Source organism: Anabas testudineus, chromosome 18 (assembly GCF_900324465.2).
Source record: "Anabas testudineus chromosome 18, fAnaTes1.2, whole genome shotgun sequence".
Classification (NCBI taxonomy): Eukaryota; Metazoa; Chordata; class Actinopteri; order Anabantiformes; family Anabantidae; genus Anabas; species Anabas testudineus.
Window position 1 is genome coordinate 18,231,406 of NC_046627.1, and position 19,801 is coordinate 18,251,206.

General features: G+C 39.7%; 1 protein-coding gene across 3 annotated transcripts in view; it reads left to right on the top strand.

Annotated features, from left to right (window-relative positions):
- Positions 1-19,801, top strand: part of zmp:0000000660 (arf-GAP with Rho-GAP domain, ANK repeat and PH domain-containing protein 2) — a 105,988-nt gene that overhangs the window by 47,694 nt on the left and 38,493 nt on the right. For all 3 annotated transcript variants that reach the window (XM_026352671.1, XM_026352672.1, XM_026352673.1), the window contains exons 12-15: positions 5,044-5,129; positions 5,266-5,448; positions 10,788-10,962; positions 19,451-19,576. In XM_026352671.1, coding sequence (XP_026208456.1) covers positions 5,044-5,129; positions 5,266-5,448; positions 10,788-10,962; positions 19,451-19,576 — 570 coding nt within the window. The remainder of the gene's footprint in view (positions 1-5,043; positions 5,130-5,265; positions 5,449-10,787; positions 10,963-19,450; positions 19,577-19,801) is intronic.

Here is a 19,801-nt window from a genome sequence, read left to right on the forward strand (position 1 = left end):
AGAGCCGCTTGGCTAGCCACAGTGGTTGGGAACCAGTTGGAAATGGCAACACACATCATTGTCTTGCTCATATCAATTAATACTATAGCTGAAAAACAGATCTGTAGAGAGAAAAAAAAAGAGAGACCATGCTGCAAATGAAAAGATATCAACTATTGATGGCACACTAAATTTAAAACAGCATGCATGCTGGTACTCTTAAACTGTATGTGTTCCTGTGTGAGTATATAGCCTGACCGCGAGGTTCTTCTGGAATAAGATCTCAGGTGATAAGCCACTTATGGGAGTTGGCGTGTGGCCTCTGGACTCTCTAATCTATTTGGCAATGCTGGATAGCTCAGATGAAATGACAACAAAGATTAAGCCACAGGCGAGAACTTGGGGGATCCCAAACTGCTTCTTGACGTGCTAAACATGATTAGAGAGAAGCAGCAGCCATGCTTGACGTAGAGGGATTTCGGGTTGGTGTGTGTGTTTTTTTTTTTTTTCCTTTTGTGTGCTCCTATACACTTCCCTCTAGAGTTTCTCCTGGCTCGAGATTTCTCCTAGAGTCATACATTTTAATGTGATTCTTCACCTCACCTCTGCAAAGCCAGTGTAATTGGTACGCATCAGATATCCAACATCCCTTTTCAAACACCCTTAAATGATTTCATTTGCAGTAGTTTTAATATTACATTTTGTCGACACGCTGGAAGGAGAGAGTGAATATCTGCAACGAGGAAGCTGTCCTCACTCTGTGCTATCCTTAAATTAGGCAGTGGGTCATTTGGAATACCAATGACTGCTCACGCTTTTAATTAGTGATCTCATGTCATGGACAATAAAGAGAAATGCTGAACAAGAGGAAGAGGAAAGAAGTAATGAGAAGGGTAATGGTAAAAATGATCCCAGATTGGCTTTCCTCTTTTCATGCCAAGACAGAATGAATTTTAATAGTCTGCAGCTTCACTCTCTGATGTGGACCAGCTTCATACTGTAATATTTTGTCTTTGTTTGCATAGACTGAAAATATGTGGGACTTTTAGGGCACAATATTTGCAGTGTTATTAAAAATATAATAATATGTGTTTATTTTAAATATTAGAAAACAAATGAATCTGATCAAAAATTCAATAATACAAAAATGTGGCCCCCAATATTTTTATTAAAAAGTAAGAAAACTATTTTATTTAGCTAGTTTTTATTGCTGGGGCATATTTTTAGCTGTCCTTGTTATGATAGGGACTATTTACTAAAACTGCAGTGCCTTCCTGTAGCAGGATCCTTGTCTGCAGATAATTACTTTTAACAAATACTCTTTTCTGGGTACTATTTGGGTAAAATTAGCTAAATCTAAAATAGGTGAACATTAAATAGGATTTTTTTGACCACAAGAAGAACATGTAATCACACCATCAACATATTGCATTATCATCCCATAAGGTTTGCTAACTACTGCCTGTTTACACATTCAAAAGCCTTGGAGGTCTCTACGAGTTCCTGGGTCAAAGATTTGTCACAATAGATGCTAAATGCTCCACTCTGATCTTTATGTAGTTGCTGCCATCTGTCTGCACTTTGATGCTGTTAAAAGGAGCATACAGTGGATGTATCGCAGGCATTGGTGCCAGATTTGTCACTACAACTGACTGGTTTTACAATATATGTTGTCTCCTGGTCCATAGGAATCTTAGAAACATTTTTCACCTACTGCCTAAAAACTAGTCTATACAGTATATTTTGAGGTAAACCTCCTCCAACCTTTATAGCCCTTGTTTTTCTTACACTGCAGACTCGAGATATAAATGCTTTTCCTAGCCTTTTACTGGTCAAACTCACCTTTCTCAGAAACTTTACTTTCCTAATAGCTGAAGCCATTCCTCTTTCTACACTCTTCCTGTTGTTCCCACTCTTTGCCCTTTCTCCTGCTATCTTACACAACCACCAGAGGAAATGGCATTACTCCAAAGACTCAGAGGCCCCTCTCCACACATGTAATTGCAATAAACTCCTTTAAACCAGGATGCAACTTCTAGACACGTCTGCTGGCAACAGTTGCTATGGTAACACAAAAAAGCAGTGCTCATTGCTGTGCTTTGTTTCCTTCTGACTCGTCACTGAGTGAGGGGAAAATGCCACACAGCTATGGAGGGTAAGAGAAGTGCTCCATGACCTGCTGCTGGAGTCACTGGGAAAGTTTTTAATTGGAGGTGAAATCCTTGGCGGGTTGAGCACTTTTTGTGTGAAAACTGCTGTGATGGGATTGCCCTTTTGCGTGTTTCGAATCCAAAGGAAAGATGAAGACATTAAGAATCGTCTCTTTACGGGAACATTTCACTATATACACATTGGCACATGCACAGGCACATGTTTTTCAGCTTTATTACACTTACACAAGTGAAAATCGTCTTGTGATGGTGTATGGCTCAGTGGGTGGAGTGTGGTTATAGCAAAGTATCAGGCAACCATAAGTGAAATATTTAAGTTGTTCGGTTAAAAAAGGGGTTGAAAGATGTCTGAACTACATTCTGTACATCCACACTGGACACTCATATTTTTTTCAGACCAAAAAATAATTACCTTGGGAACGTGGGAAAGAAGGAAAGCATTTCATTTGTAGTCTTCAAATTGTTGTACATTACTGCTACTACTGAACTACTGAATAAATCTGTACTTAGCAGTCTTACTTGCTCCTGGGTCTTTGTTAAAATTTGGGTTTTCTAAATTCATTAATTAGAAAGAAATGAGAAAACATCTGGGAGTACAACAAAAGTACAGTGTTTCTCTCCCTAGGACAGATGTTTTAATTTTTCTAATAAGATAGGCTAAGTAATTAACTGTATTTTTTTTTATCTAAGAATAAAAAAAAAAAATCACCTACTCCCTGGATCCCATTTTACCATACTTGCTGAAGAAGTTTAATAATTGATCTGCTCATGTTCAACTGTGCTAGTAAAAGTCTCAGATTACAATGTTTGATAATGAGCCTTCCTCAGACTGATAAAGCTACTTGAAGAATAGTGAAATATTATGACCAAGCAAGAAAGAAGTCTTGTTTGCATTTACATAATTCCCCTTGAGTATCGAAGATCTCTTTGGATGACTGAGAATCTTCTTGGAAACATTTGATAAAATAGATCAAATAATTTATTCAGCTGTTTATTTCATATTTTGAGTGAAAGATGTCTAATACATGTCACATCCCAAATGGTGTCCCACAAGGTTCGAGACTTGGTCCACTTCATTTTCATTATATGATTCAGTATAGCTAACTATCCTGTGCAATATCAATATATCACAATATATAACAAATTATCTGAAAACACTGTATCACGTCATAGGAATGCAGACACACTCTTGTAGTGTAAATGTTAATCAGTTTTAGTTGGCTAAACAGACCCCCCCTTCAAAATACTGAATGTTCATCTACATATATACATTTTGTACAAATTTATTTCTTTGTTTTATCACAAACAATAACACCAGCCTAACAATTTGAGACAACTGTTCAACTGTGAATCTGAAAAACTGTGCATGAATTTCAGAACATCATACTGCTGGTCCCCTTTTGCTTTAACAGCATCATGCACTCGAGCTGGCATGAACTCAGCAAGGTTTGTGAAAAACCTGATGTTATGCCTGCATAACTGATATTCCAAAAAGCTTTTTGAGAATGGTTTTAAAACCACCTGCCTAGTATTGTGTAAGTCTTCCTGTGCTGCCAAAAGAGCTTTTACACCTGTTGATCATTAAAATTTTCTGTGGGATCAGACCAGTATGGACTATCCTTAGCTCCCCATGTGCATCAATATGAAAGCAATTCAATTGCTGGCCTAGACATAGTGCAGAATTTTAATTATTTTTTCATTTTATTTATTGATCAATTATTGTGTTTTTAAGTGTTTATATTCTCCCAATCAAACATTTGATATCAGGGTACTACAAAATGTTACAGTTAATAGAGCAGGTTTTAAAAGATACAGAATTTTATGTTGACTTGAAAGAGGGAAAAGAATATTGGTCCAGAAATATTGCAGCTGGAAAACTGACTTTTCCTTGTCCTTGATTCACCATCTGATCACATCAAGCCTGACCACTATGTGACATGACTGGGCTTACAAGATTTAAAATCCAATTTGGGAGCAATTAGGCCTGTCAGGTAATGTGTTCGATTCGAAAAGACACAACAAGATGATTGGAAGAGAGTCACAGTTTTATCATGAAAACACATCTGGGAGAGTGTATTACATTATTAAAGACCTCAATTTTACAGATTGTTCTGCTCAATGTAGACAAAACACCAGAAAGTAAATGGGGTAAATAGTGATAACCAGTTATCAAAACATATTTTCTAGTTATATTGTCTTCTTAGTATCTTAAGTGACAAATAATTCAAAGATTTTTGGCATCTGTGCTCTCTAGATCTGTCTCTAGACAGCCTTTCACAGCTCTCGGCTCTGCATTTTCATTCACATCTGCTCTACTTGAGCATAGACGACAGTAATGAGATCATGCCAAATCTAAATCTAAAATTATCCGCTGTTATACACAGGACAATAATTCACATTCACACATAGAGCGTGTTTCTGTCTAATGTATTATGCATGTATGCTCTGTCTTTGGCCATAAGCAACCCCAGAAGCCTCTCGTTCACCCAAATAAACAGGCCGACCAACAAACACAATGAATTACTCATGATTCATTAGCAATTAATGGCCCTCGTTCTCTGCTTTCATTTCCAATTAGGAGTGCTGAGGGGACTAAATATGTCTGTTGTGAGTGAGAGAATGAGCTTGCAGTAGTGCTCTGTTTCTCCATCTTGTAACTGCTTGTTTATTCCATCATTGACATTTGGTGTGTATTTATGCAAACTGAGTAGATTTCTATGCATACATGTATTTTGAATGTAGTTGTTTTCCTGTGAACGTTTGAAGATTTAAAGCCATAGGCTGAACCCTTGGATTTTTTAATAAATGTAATTGAGCAGAATTTCATAAATTATAAGGGTTTTAAATGTGTGACTTAAATGTGTCTGTGCATTAATGACTTTCCCTGTGTCAGGCCACCACCGCTCTCTTGGTCCAAGTGTATCCAAAGTGCGGAGCTTGAAGTTGGACAGCAGTATTTGGAGCAATGAACTAGTCGAGGTATGTACGACATAATGTATCATGGGTGTAATGTGTAACTCTATTTTGAATTATGGGACGTGAAAAATTGATGGAAGAATGAAAGCTGAAGGATTCTCACCTGTTTTTGTCCCGTGTTTGTTCTCAAACTGGTTAGCTCTTCCTCGAGGTGGGGAACAAGAATGCTAATGGTTTCTGGGCTGCTAATCTTCCCATGGAGGAGGACCTTTACAGTGGGGCTACAGCCGAGCAACGCGCCACATTCATCCGCAGGAAGTATAGGGAGAGGAAATATAGGAAGGTCCTGGAAGGCTTTCATGACATGGAGCAACTCAATCAGGTACAGATTTCATGAAGACACATCAGAATAAATTTTAAAAAATATGCTATATGAATGCTTACAGTGTACACAGTAACAAATCCATGAAAGGCTGTACATGAAGTGCACTAAATTTTACTCAGACAGAAAAAACTACACAATCACCTTTCTTAATATATTGCAGACATGAATTGAGAGTCTGCGACAACCACTTCTTCTTAGGGGGAGGTTTTGTAAAGAATTTCAGACTGTATTTATGCCCATTTCCAAGGTTGTTCTATTTAACTGAACAATAGTCTTAGAGCAATTGAGCAAAATGCAAAAACAAACTGCTGGAAACTGCTGGACTACACACACACTGAGCTCAAGTAATCTAACATCTTCTGTATCACAGGAAGAATACTTGGTTCTAATGGATCATTTCTGATTCAGGATCCAAACCAGGTGTCATGTGCACATGATTTTATCAAGATAAACACGACAGCTGTAACGTAATGCCACTGCACTCCGACTGTGCTTTGTGTGAATAAATCTCCCACATGTTTTTAACACTCAGTCCACCTGTGCACCACCATGTGCACTTTGCACAAAATAAACAGAGAAGCCAAAGTGTATGTCAAGGTCAGGCCTGTCTCTTTCAGGGAGGTGCAATAAAGAGCAAAGAAGTACTGCTGGATCACATTTGGTGATGGTACAATTTGTAATGTGGGAGAGTAGAACTAAGAGTGAAAAAGCACTGAATTGGAGACATTGCATGCTTACACCGTAGTGTATTCAGACAACAACTAGATCAATCTGGTGACAGAACATTATTTTATCAGTGGAGTGCCACTCTTGTCAACTGGCAGTTGTAGTTAATTTCCAAAAGAAAGAATTCTTGTATCTACTGTGTGGGGAAAAGTCAGTGTGTATTCCTGACTGGAAGTGTCCCAGTATCTATAGTTATGAGAGCCACTGGATAATGACATTAGATAATGGTGTTAGAGGCAAAAGATCCATTGTTTAAAAGAACCATTCCTTCATTTGCTGTAACGGTCGTTCTGCTTCATATTTTAAGCTATAAAGCTCAGACACAGTTCTTCAGCTGTTCTCTTATTCAGACAACGAAGACTGGATGAAAATCTATATTTCTGACTCACCTGCTAACAGGATTGTCTCAGTAAGTCAAGTTTCAATGTCTTCTCTTTTCTGTCTCTACTTATCTAACTAATTTTCTGTTATAAAAAATCGCAAAGTGCAAATAGTTCTCCAAGCACGAGGCTGTGAGTGGGCACCTACTATACCCTTATCTGTTCTTCTTAAACATAGTACTTGGCTTACTCCATTAGCTAAACCCACTGATCCTGAAAAAGAACATATTTTCCTGACCTTTTGACTGTCTGCAAAACTTCTCCATCTTAGAAACTACACTGTCTTATAATCAGGATGGTGGTAAGGCCTTCTCTGTCAGTTTGCAGCTGAGGTTATATTGCTGTGGAAAAGAGTGCCTTTTTTTTTTTTTTATCTTCCTCCTAAAAAAAAAGGGTCTTAAAAGCACCATGCACTGAGCCTCTGAACAGTTTCCACCTGCGTCAGCATGTACGCAGATTGCCCCTTTGTATTGTTTTCATGAGTAGAAAGAGAGGAATGGAGATGTAGAGAGAAAAAGGGAACGAAGGGAGAAAGTGAGGGGAAAAAATATACTAGCTGGCTAAGTGGAAAAGTGGATTAGGATCCTCAACAGAAATGCTTGGGTTGGTTTTATTGCAGCTTTGCTGGCTTCTGCGTGTCTGTGTGTGTATATATGTGGCGAGTGTGGTGTGCATGCGTGCGAACATGCTTCCCACTCCACTAGAGAAGTGTGAAGTTGCTGGGTAGCGAGGGTTTTTTTTTTTTTTTTTTTTTGAGGGGTGGTGTAGCAGAGGAAGTGACAGAGAGTGTAGCTGCTTGAAAGGGTCTGACCAGTGGAGTCGGTGTGTGTGTGTGTGTGTGTGTGTGTGTGTGTGTGTGTGTGTGTGTGTGAGCGAGATGAGAGAGGTGGGCGGCAGTGGGTGTTTGGGTTTGCTTTCTCTCTGTCTACTCCACTTTTATAAACGGGCTCAGTAGATGTGATTGGGATCATACAGACTCTGACTCAACATTATGAGCCTTATTTACTAAGATACCAAACAGCGAGTAGTAAATTGCATGTTTCATTGGTGACATGCTTTTTTTTCTGTAATGCAAACACAGATTTTACAAATATTATAATCACCCAAAAGCAGCCATCTCCATATTCCACATCTTAATTTGCAATAGAGAAACCGTTGTACATGTGGATAGTCAGTCCCTCCTTTTACTCTCTGGAAACCAGCATGCACATACAGTAAAAGCCGAGTTTGGCTTCATTCAGTGAATCCTCAGTGTACAGACACTTTATGTAACAACATAATAACACTAAAGGTTTTCGAGATATGGGACAATACACATGAAAACCTACTCGTGGGAGACCACAGCAGCAACCGCTACAGTAAGCTGCAGTGACCCAAATGAAAAAACGCAAGGCAGGTGTTTCCAGAACAACCTGTCTTTCAAACATATTAAATACAGATGCAATAACAGCCAATTCAATCTATTTCACATTCCTTGTGCTCAGTTCATGTATTTGCATTTTCTCCTCCCTTTGCATATTTATGAAGGCACAAGGTGCAAAATCCACAGCATGCGCTGTTGTGCTCATGTGGTAGATGCAGGCCTCAGTAGATCAGCTTGTCCCACTTTTTGCGGTTGTTGCCGAGTTTGCACGTATTTGTACACGCAAACCTTTGGTAAACCAGGTAACGTGTGTGCGTGCTAAAAAAACACTCTTCAAAACTGTTATTTACACTTATTTTAACATAAAGCAATAAATCACAAGCAACCAATAGTTCTTAACAGTAGTTAAGGAGAGTAAAAGTATTTTTAACATACTGTAAACAAGGACACTGAGCTTAATCTCATTGGACATGTTGTTCCACTTCTGTGTCACATATACTTACTGTATGAATATGAAAAAATAAAAGCTATATAAAACCTATTCCTTTGGGAGTCTTGTCTGCAGCAAAGACAATAATACTGGCAATTTCCTCATTGACATTCACGCAATTTTGAAATCATCTGATGGCATTTTAACAGGTTTTATGGGCCCAGGGGTCATGAAACCCACTGAACACACACAGTAAATCACTGTTTTAAGTGTCAGTTCAGGTAATGAAATAAAAATATAAATGTAGTGAGGTGATTTATACCTGACTGCGTTAATACGGCTCCTTATATAATCTCAACCATGCGTTCGTATTCTGTTTTCCGTCCGCCGTATCTGGCTTCCTCAATTCACGTCCTGTCTTTATCCTGCTCTCTCCCTGTTTCTTAGTCCCATGTTCCCCATTAGAAGCTCATATCCCAGTGACCTCCACAGAGTCTCCGCAGGCCACATGACCTAGAGAGGAGGGTGTCAAAGGACCTTCTTATATCATTACACACACACACAAACCCTCTAGTGGCTGCAGTAATTGCTGTGACACGGAAGGTCATTTCCAGAGATGATACAGAATAAGGCCAGGTTGCATGGGACTATTTTGGCATAATCTGACCGTCTCCTGTGCACGAACACGTGTGTGTGTGTGTGTGTGCGCGTGAGAGAAAAAAGATGTTTTCTGTTGGTGAAGATTAGCTGTTTTTTTCTTTTTTGCACATTTTTGTGGCTATGTGATATATTCATCGCTACGCTTGGAACATACACTCTTAAGCATCTTTATCTCCGTGCAGGTCCTTTGTATGGGTGGGCAGCTTATATTGACAGGTACTTTGTTTGAGTGTGAACTCTGCCTGTGTGTGTGTGTGTGTGTGTGTTTGCGCAGCCTCACCGTGGTGCCTCACTTTCAGACGGATCTTGCTTGTTTGTGACCGATCGATGCAGCTTACCGACTTGGTCCAAGTCCGATGAAAGGAGAGGTTGCTCGTTGAAATTCTGCTATTTGCCACTCGACTTCTCTGTTGATCCACTTTGTTGCAGGTCATCATGCACAATGTCACATCAATTGACTTTACTGATAGGAAGAGACAAACAGAAAGAGAAAATATTTTCCTCGGTCAGACTGTATTCTTCTGGCTCTTTTATCTTTGGTCTCTTAGCTGGCTCACCGTGTGAATCGGGTGAATCTTTTAAACAAAACCCGTCTGCATGGCTAGACACTACGTACAGCATGCGGCAGTACACCTCTGGAAATAGAAGTGATTATATAGAGCTGACAGCCAAACATGGAGATATAAAGTTTGCAAAAGGTGTTGGGGACAATGAATTTACAAGTAGACCCTGTTACCGTTTTTAGCGAAGTGATGTGATCTCTTTTGTTGTCTGCTGGTATTAAATTAGAAATTCAATGTATTTAAAGAAGCAAAGGTTTGTTTCTCAGGTTCAAGTGTCTCCCTCTATGATTGAATTACTAATTTCTGCAGAATTTAGGATTATGAGCAGTTTAAAGCTCAGTACGAGTGCTATATTTTCATTTTTAATTTGACCTCAGTCTTTTTCTAAATGAACACAATTCAAACTGCTCCTTAAGTTGTGCAGTTCTGACGTATATTGAATATATGGTTTTTATGTGTCATTTCATTTTGGGTGGTTCGCTGGTCTAGATGGGTTTTCATGCAGCATGTTTCCCTCCGCCTCGGTATCCTCTACTGCTTTTGTTGATCACTTCCTTGTTTTTCATTTTTACTCCCTCAGTTCTCTTATTTGAAATAGTTTGTTTCATTATACTTAACATGGCCCATTTGTCCTGTTCTTATTTGCTATATTCCTCTTTTCACTGGGATTAGAGATTTAATGATTCCCACAGGGACTATTAAAGTTTGATCTTATTTTAACTTCTCTTTTGAGATCAGTGGGTGGAACTCAATTCGAAACTTTATATGGTTTTCTGATGCCGCTTTATAGACTATTTGTCCTCTATCAACCTGACATACCCACATAGACACGCGGAGGCAGCCGGCTGCTCCTACACAAGGAAGAGAGACGGCACTCGCATTTACAGGGATTTTCACAGCTTCACTGTATGGGATGTGAGATTTTCAAAGGTATTTATCCAGCAATAGAAAGACAGGAAGAAATTAAATGAGACATGACGCACTTACTTCCTGTCACATCAGGAAACATTAAGAGACAGGTGGAAAAAAAAGATTTGTGATCACTAAAAATCACTCTCAGGAATCTGATTCACAGGCATGTAGAAATGAGAAATACAGTCTTATCCCAAACATACACTACTGAACATTTTTATAAATGGTGTTGAGCCCTCAGGGAGCAGTAACAGCCCAAATGAAGGCACAGCACACTGTTATTGTGTCTTATGTGTGTTCAGGCACTGTGTGCAGCTGTGGTGACTCCTGACGTGCTGCGGACCTTCGCACTAGTATTCAGCGGGGCAAATGTAATGTGTGCCACCGGGGATCCAGCGTACTCCACCCCGTACCTGTTGGCCCAACGTGCTGGACAAAAGCTACAGATGGAGTTCCTGCACCAGAACAAGCTAACTGGTAGGCAACTTCGGGTTCCCTCCTCCTCTGCTACATCTGTCAACCTTGCCACATGTTTACAGGTAACACTGATAGATTTCAGAACCAACTGGACCACGGAAAGCTGCTACGAAGCACCTTTAAAAAACAAAAAGCTGACATGTTCACACAAATGTGTGAACAGACCTTTAAACTAGGTGTGTGAGTCGGACTTTTACAACCATTGGCGCCTCATTTTTCAGCCCAATGTCTTTATACTTTAACAAGCCAATCATGTTTAAAACTCACACTAACTGCTGTGCTGCCATGTTTATATAACCACAGTGGGAGGGTTTTTTTTCCACTGCTATGAATAGGAAATGAAGGCAGCAAAACACACAATTTTAAAGCCAGCAACTTTCAAGTTAAAAATCCCCCCTCTCTCTCTCTCTCTCCCATTTTTCTTTGTCTCTCTCTCCTTTTTCTCCCTCAACTCTTCTTTGTATTGCACATCTCATGTTTCCAGCATCGAAAATACGGCACAGATGTGCCGTGTCGTGTGGCTTCCTCATGACGGGTGTGTTTTGTTTGTGTCGTTCCACACAGGGCTGATGATAAGAATGTATTACATTAAAGGTACGAGCAAGGCCCTTTGCTGGGGACTGTATTTTACATAATATATGCGCTGCATCTGTGCACACTCACCGGCACTAAGCCTGTTAGGGTCTTCTAATTGCTAGTATGGGTCACCTGGTCACCATGGTGATAGCCATTACTTAGAAGACACATGCAGACAGACGGATGCGCACACATTTATGTCTCAGATATGTAGCATAGAGGCAGCCTCTATATCCTCATTATATGTCTGGGAGTTGTAGGAGTTTATTACAAATAGACCAATATGGAGCTATGGAGCTAAATCTTTCTGTAAAGAAGCATGTCCAACTAAACTGACCAACTACTGCAGGCTCAGGTCAGGGAGGTTACCAAGAACCCAAACTCGGACACCAACACACTTCTAGTGTTCTTTGTATGCAGTGGATTTTCGCCTCAGGGAAAAGGAGCCAGTGCAGGACTTGGCGAGTTGGGACTGTACGACAGAGGGAACAAAGGGAAATAACACATGATAGTAACCCACACATTATAAATGGTGTCTTTTATAGTTAACATTAAAGGCACAAGATCTCTATACTGTATATGTTTATATGTTTATTCAACCACAGTCAGCTCCTGAAAGTGCACGCCATTGCCTCTAGGAATTACTTTCATTTAGCCTTGGAGAATGTTAGAAGGTAGAAGTTGAGGTGAAGGAAGCCAGTAATCACATCCTATCATATTTCAGTAGTTTCTATTTACTAGAAATAAGCTCTGAAATGTGTCTCTAATGTGCAGAGGTACTGTCCATACCTCGTGTGACCCAGAGTCCTTGAACAGCATTGTCAGAAACGCAGACATATTCACACCAAAAAGTCGTAGAAGTCTCACCCTTCTAACGAATCTGAGACTTTCCATTATTTCTGCTTTGTTTTCATCAGACATTTTGAACAAGCAGAGCGCAATCTTGTATCAGCTGTCTGGTGATTCTCCGCTCATTCCCACAAGCCAAAACTTGATACAGTTAACAAATACCAATCATACTATTTTTCAGTATGTTATAATGAGTACTGCTTAGCATAACTACACCCTTTTGTACACAGTACTATGAGGTGTGTCTGCAGTATCTTCTACAGCAGGATTTGTATAAGATGAGCAGACGGTGCTGCACCTTACATCCCATATGATGAGTGTTCTGCTGTGAACCACCTGCTGAGGAACACTGCCATGTAAATTAATGAAAACATATATCTATAAATATCACATTTGAATATGCTGTAAACTATGGTGGTGTGCTGAGAAGATTAAGGCTCCAGACAAAATACTGTTAGCATTCTCTATTTGACATTTTCCTACTGCTGGAAACACATCGCACGACGCTGTGGTGAATGGCGTCTGCATTGTTTTTCTGCATGTGCCCCCTTGAGTTTGCAGAAACTCTTGTGCAAATTCTGATTAAACAGAAATTGAACTTTTTCGGTTGTTGTCTGCAGTGTTTGGATCCGGCAGAAACTGGGAACAACTCAATACCCCTATGACATCATCCCTACTGTATAGCGTGGAGTTGACAGTGGGAAGAATAGAAGGAGCCATACAGCAGGGAGTTCAACCGAGTTTCAAAACATGTATATGTACAGTATATATGCAAGTATATACTGTGGGTATGTCTGTATATAATTTGTTTACAACAGCATGGCTTAATGTGCATAGCTGTGGTGACAACGTTCCTGTGTATTCCCTTTTGTTTGTTTTATAAAGCGTTCCTCCACAACAAGGGTGCACTTCAGACCTTCATTCCACCACCAGACACTATATTGAACGAAATGACGGAACGCGGCCCTTTAACAAATTCACAATCCCCCATTGGGAAAGTTGGAATAAGCCAGCACAAGAAAGAATTGTCAGACACCCTGAACAATTCTCAGTCTTAACAACTAAAGTTTAAATTGGAGTAGCTCTTAGTGTGGCGCATCTCTTCACAGTGTGATTCACGCTCCCAGTTTGTAAAAATAAAAATAGGAAAACCCTCCATTTCCCCTGGATATAATGAATCAAAACAAAGCTGCCAGCCTCCTTCTCCCCGAGCCCCTCCTCTGTCCCTTCTCTCCACAGCAGCTCATTTGTAGCTCCAGCATTAGGACATCTACTGATGGCAGAGCATTGCCACTTCATTAGCTGCTTCTCTCTGCGTATATGTGAGTGCATGCTCGTAGGCCACAACGGACCTCATTCTCCACCCATACCTGCTCACCTTACAGCATCCTGGGATACTCCAGGGCCATGTTCATTTACATATCCCCATTCCACATTCCATTAAAAAGCCAATGGCAGCTCTCGGAGGCAATGTTTTTTTGCATTTTAGGAACCCTTGAGGGTGGCTGCAATGATGGCTCTATCTCTTGTAGTCAAAGGCTCCACTGTGGTGGTTTTTATGTATTTTTAGGTTCCTTTTTTATGTCCAGTGTATACGCATATGTTACACTCAAGAGGCCACATTGAACAGACAAATACATTTATCTGTCAAAAAAGTGTATACAGTAGAAGGCCTTGAAAGTATTTGAAAACATTTTTTTCTCATATGGTGTTGGATAGTTTGTCTTGGCACAACTAAACACATTTTTTTCAAATGAGACTGAAGCAAGGCGAAAATGTTGAATGCTTTTCAAAATAGTCTCTTTTTGGCACAACTAATGTCTAACCATGTTGGCTGTCCACCATCTTCATACTGGCAAATGTGATTGGTATAATAAAACACACCAAATACTGAGGATCCTGCACTTTGATTTGTGTTGAGATCACTTTTGAATGCTAATTTTCAGCCCTAGAGGTTAAGGAAACAAATCTCTAAGTAAGTTTGAAATTCCCGTGTGTCAGAATCTCTACAAAACCCTATTAAACTGTCAGAGTTTCTTGATAAAAGCAGCAATTGAAAGAATAAAAAAAGTAGATTTAAAATGTTTTCAATACAGTATCACAGTATATGTCGATATCTCACATCCTGCTGATTTTATTAATGAGCAAAGAGAACGGACGGTCCTGGTAGTGATGCTCTAACGTCCACATCTGTGGCTTGACTGGATGACAAACAAGCATTATTTATTAACTCACCAAAGAGGTCTTGATCCTTGGACTTGTCACTCCATGTGCTGGTGCCACTGGTCCCTGTCCGACTCTGAAGACGAGTCAGTAATTGGCTTTTAAGTGCTGCAGGTGTGGAATATTAGCAGGTGGACTCCACCTGTCATTTGGCATCCTTGCCAATTTATTACCCCCATACTTGTTGAGATGAATCACTTCATACCGACACAGTACACCTCAATATACCCTTTAAATTTACTTTCATACTTTGAGAGTCATGAGATAATGTCACCAACTCTGTAGTTATTACTGTTCACTTGTTGCCTGGGTTCACAATACATCATTCCTTACCAGGCTGGTGAAGTGAATCTGTGAGATCCTTATTTATTGTTTAGGCAATATAAATTGTGTATTTAAAATGTAAAATACTGACAAACAGTATGTTTGAAATCTGGTAGATGGATACATGTATGTATGTAATGATAAATCACTAATTACAAATATGTTCAAGCGTCTATACACCAACCAATGTTGGCTGTGCCGTAAACAAAACACTCGCTGTCTCTTTATTGAGTTATTGTGGTGAATGGTGTTGGCAAACAGTTGCTTATTTAAACATCCAGGAGACACAAGACAACACAAGGCTGGTGTTTATGTCTGACTGTTTAAAATAAGTCAAAAATTCACTCTCATTTTTGATCCATCTACTACTAAGGTAATACAGTATGTGGTTCATTAACTGTAAATTCTGTACCATGTTAATTAGGTAACTGCTAACTGTGTTAATGTTGAGAGCTGAGCAGGAGGTAACAGTGCGTTTATGAAACCCCATATACTAAATGCAACTGTATTTTGCATCTAAAAAAAAACACAGATGAGAGTAGTGACACTGAACTGCCCCTGAAAACCAAAACAATGAGCTGAAGGGTGCTAAAAAGCACCCCTGTTCCCTGTGAGTTTGCAACTTGAAGCAGCATTTTTCAATGTAGCTTCTTGACCTGTTGTTCATAAAAACATATCATATGTTGCAGCTTTAAGTCAACTATGGCATATTTAAAATTCATGCTTAGCTGCTGTAGCGTACATCTCAGTGAACAATCAAGAGGCTAAACATGTACAAACAGAAGCTTTAAGGCTACAATTCAGTTTTTGTACTGCACAACTTATTTGCCTTGCAGCAAGACCCCGGAACCTTATTAGCTTTGTGAAAACATCAGCTAAGGCCTAAACTGTACACAGAGCGATGTGAACATGTAATTTGTATTTATTGGCAGCTCTTCACTCCACCCATGAGGCCAATGTTCTGTAAAACCCAGTTAAACAGCAATGCGTCTTACTGTTGACATCAGTGAGCTTCTTCTTAAATAAAACACCATGGATTTGGAGGCAAAGAAGTTTTATTGTTGCCACCCCAGCATCCCTGACGCCTCAAATCTCTGAAACTGCCGGTACATTAAAAATTTATCCAGCAAACTGTGGATAATAAAAAGATGAACACCAACACAAACGCAGACACACACACTTACACAAACACTAAATCAAAGGCCCCGCTTCATTGTGAGGCCTCATTTCCACCCTGTTGTTAGCCACATTGCCAAGCTCTTCCAGTTTTTCTTGGTTTGGTTCTTATTGGTGTTGTTTTTTAGTTTTGACCAATGCACAGGCTTGTTCACAGGACTGTGAGAGAGTCAGGAGGTCACGAGCAGCTGCTGAGAGTCTGGCAAAATGAATGGTTTTCCTCTGCTAGAGTATGTGGATGGTTTTCTTTTTGGAGTGTGTTATTGGTAAAAGCGTGCACATGCACATTGTAGCAAATCTTAATGAATAAACGAGTTTCTGTAACCATGCAAATTACTGTATGTTATTTCACGTGAGAATTTAGTCCTCAAGCCCCTTTTGTGTTCCGTACGTGTTATCTGTGCTTGTCTTGCATACGTTAGCCATTTGTGTTGTCATTCCTTACATGGGGCTACGTGCGCGTGTACGTTGCGCGTGCAAGCGGCCCTGATTACCCCACTGTCCAGGGCTTGTCGGGGACCACTTTTGTGACCGTTGCCGTGGGCGACCAGATGGCTAATTGAGCACTCTGTCATGTCACCTCCCTTCACTGGGGACTGAGCCAATCAGCACAAGCCAGACTTCTCAACTGAACGCCCCCACAGACATCACAGTCCCATCTTAACAGAGTCCAGCTTTAGGAGCCCAGGGGGACTGTTTAGAAAGCTCACAGAGAGAGCCTTGTTACAACTGCTACAGCATCAAGCCAGTGGCTTATTTACATTCTCTCAACCTGAGTGGTTTAGGAAAATGTGCATGTGTGCGTTCACGTTTGTGTGTTGCTGCAGTCCGCTGATTGAATTCTGTGTCAGGTTCCATGTATTTATGATGCTGCTACTGGCGTACAGCTTCTCCATGTTAGATTCAAAGCAAGATTACATATGTTGCAAAGTAACATCACCCAGACTTTATGTCACTTTGTTCCAGATTGGCTCTTCATCCTTGGCATCACGTCAAGAATATATTACACTTGGTAGAATGACTGCGGAGAATAATAATGCCTGTTTCATGCTAGGCGGAAAGATGTTGTTGTTGATTGGCTTGCTACATGCTACAGTATTATCTAGATTGCTAATGGTGGTGGTGCATGTGTTAAATTCCTATTTTTATTTATTATGTTTATTGTAATGTCTGTATTAAAGTTGCTTTCAGTTTTTCAGTCTTGTAGTGATCTAGTACTACTGTACACTTAAAAATTTGTGTGTGGCAAAAGTGCGAGCGCCTCTACGATTGTCAAGTCATTTGAAGGAGAAATTTGAGTCAGGTGTTTTTAGTTCTTCTGAGAGAAATCTTGGTCTTCACTATCAAAGTCTGGTCTTGACAGTAAATACGATTTCTGACAACAAAGGACATTTCTGACAAGCTTAGAAGAAAAGTTGTTGATGCTCACCAGGCTGGAAAGGGGTACAAAAGAATTCGAAGAGAGTTTGGACTCCACCGGTCGACTGTCAGGCACAACATGTACAAAGGGAAAACACTCAACACTGTAGTTACCCTCTCCAAGAGTGGTCGACCAACAAAGATCACACCTAGAGCAAGGTGTTGATAATATTAGTCTGAGAGGTCACAAGAAGTCCAGAATAATGTGTAAGAAACCAAAGGTCTCTCTGGCTATGGCTAATACAGTGGCAAGAAAAATGATATTTATATTTGTAAATAACTCTGGAAGAATCTTTTGTGGATGGAAAACACAAAGCGAGATATTTGGTCCAATAACTGATAATGAACAGCATTAGATGCAACCCAGCTCCTCACAAGTGATGAGTAAATACTCTTCACCACTACGGCTGTAGTGGTAGTGTTGCACTATAGCACATGTAAAGTATCAGTGAGAGACCACATGTGAGCAGACACAGCTGTAATTAATACCTTAAATATCTTTGCTTCATTTAAGATCTCGCAAGATTTAAACCCAAGTTCTTAGACACTTCAAACATTTGACCATATTGGTCTTTAGTTCCATGCCATGATTTCACAATCTTTGGTATCAAGACACATTTTATTTAGGTGCTGTGATCTGTGTATGCTCATTTTTTTAATTATACATTAATTTATGAGTAATATTTCACAGTAACTTACACAATGTTCACATGAATCTGAGCACAATTAATTAGTTTCATACTGTACAATTAATCTACACACGGAGCACAGACACATTCAGAATAAGCAGTTTTAAATTATCTGATTGTTTTTCCCCAACTCTTTGTGGAATGCGTGGCCCAGAGATGAGACACAGGCAGTGTCAGTAAAGGGTGGAAATGTTGCTTCAATTAAAAGTGGTTTCAATTAAAGTTATTTTACCTTGCTTGATGAGAGGGCCGGAGGTAGTGGAGATAAAATCTCCAAGATATTGCCGAGGCTCTGGCAGAAAATTGAACTCCAGAATTGAAGCTAATTGAATTTGAGAATGATAAGGTTGAATGTGGGGAGCTCTTAAAGCTAGCAAGAAAAGGATGAGTAGAGGGAGTTTAGAAGAAATAAGAGAAAAATGAGCGAAGAAGGCTTCTAATTTAAATGAGATGAGAAGAGATGAAAAGATGAGTGTAAAAGTCTTTTTTTTTTTTTTTTTTACAGATTTAGTTCAGAGTAACTTATCTTTGACTTTGCCATAAAATGAGCATGTGACAAAGTCATGACTAAATAAACAGTAGCTTGTATAAACATGTTTCATGCTGCTTGTGGAAATAGAAACTAAAATAATAGAAAGATAGAATCCAACTGGGATTAGCACTATCTTAATCTGGAAATATTCCCACATTCCAGACCTGTTTTTTAGGACAACATTACGGCATGCCAGCAGTGATTGATACATGATGGAAACTGCACAACAAACAACAGATTATATCTATGTAATATACAGCACGATATTGCTGCAGAAATAGAGGCGTAATGCTGTGTCCCTCAGTGTGCTCTGTGCACAGTTGAAGTAACAAATTTACTACTGTGGATTGTTTTTATATTTTTTTATTTAAATAACATGTATGTATTGTTTGTTTTTTCAGCTTTGTAACAGTTCACTTATTGGTTAAGCAGGTGTGATTTTAATGCTTTGTTTGGATTAAGAAGCATTTCCTGGCAATAACAAATAGTAAAGAAATTATTGTACCTAAAATTAGTAGTAAAACATTGCAGGGATAGGCTCCAGCACTCCCGCCACCATTCAGAGGACAAGCAGTTAAGACAATTGATGGACGGATAGATGTATGAAGTATAGGAATGGTGTACAATCTCTGTTACAGCCTTTGGGGAAAACCATTTCTTTGCTTATGTACTGTGTCTCTACCCTCCCACCCCCTTATAGATTTCCCCAGACTTGAGGATTGGTCAGAGAAAGCCTCTCCATCAGACACTTCCCTCTTCATGGATGGTTTCCTTTACATCTTCTCTGGCCCTTCCAAGTCGACGCTGGATCGCCGCGGAAGAGATGGTGAGTGTGAATGCCGTTTATCCAAACCCCTGGCAGGGCCAATCAATCCATCAGTCCATTTGTAAGCAATCTACACTGCATGTTTGTCAGAGGTCTACTCCAGTTATGGGCTGATCAATCAATCAGTGTCAGTCTGTCAGTTGTCAAACTGCCAATCCGTACAGCAAACAGTCCAGTCAAAACTATCAATGAATCTGTCTTTCATGATTCCTCTGGGAATACTTG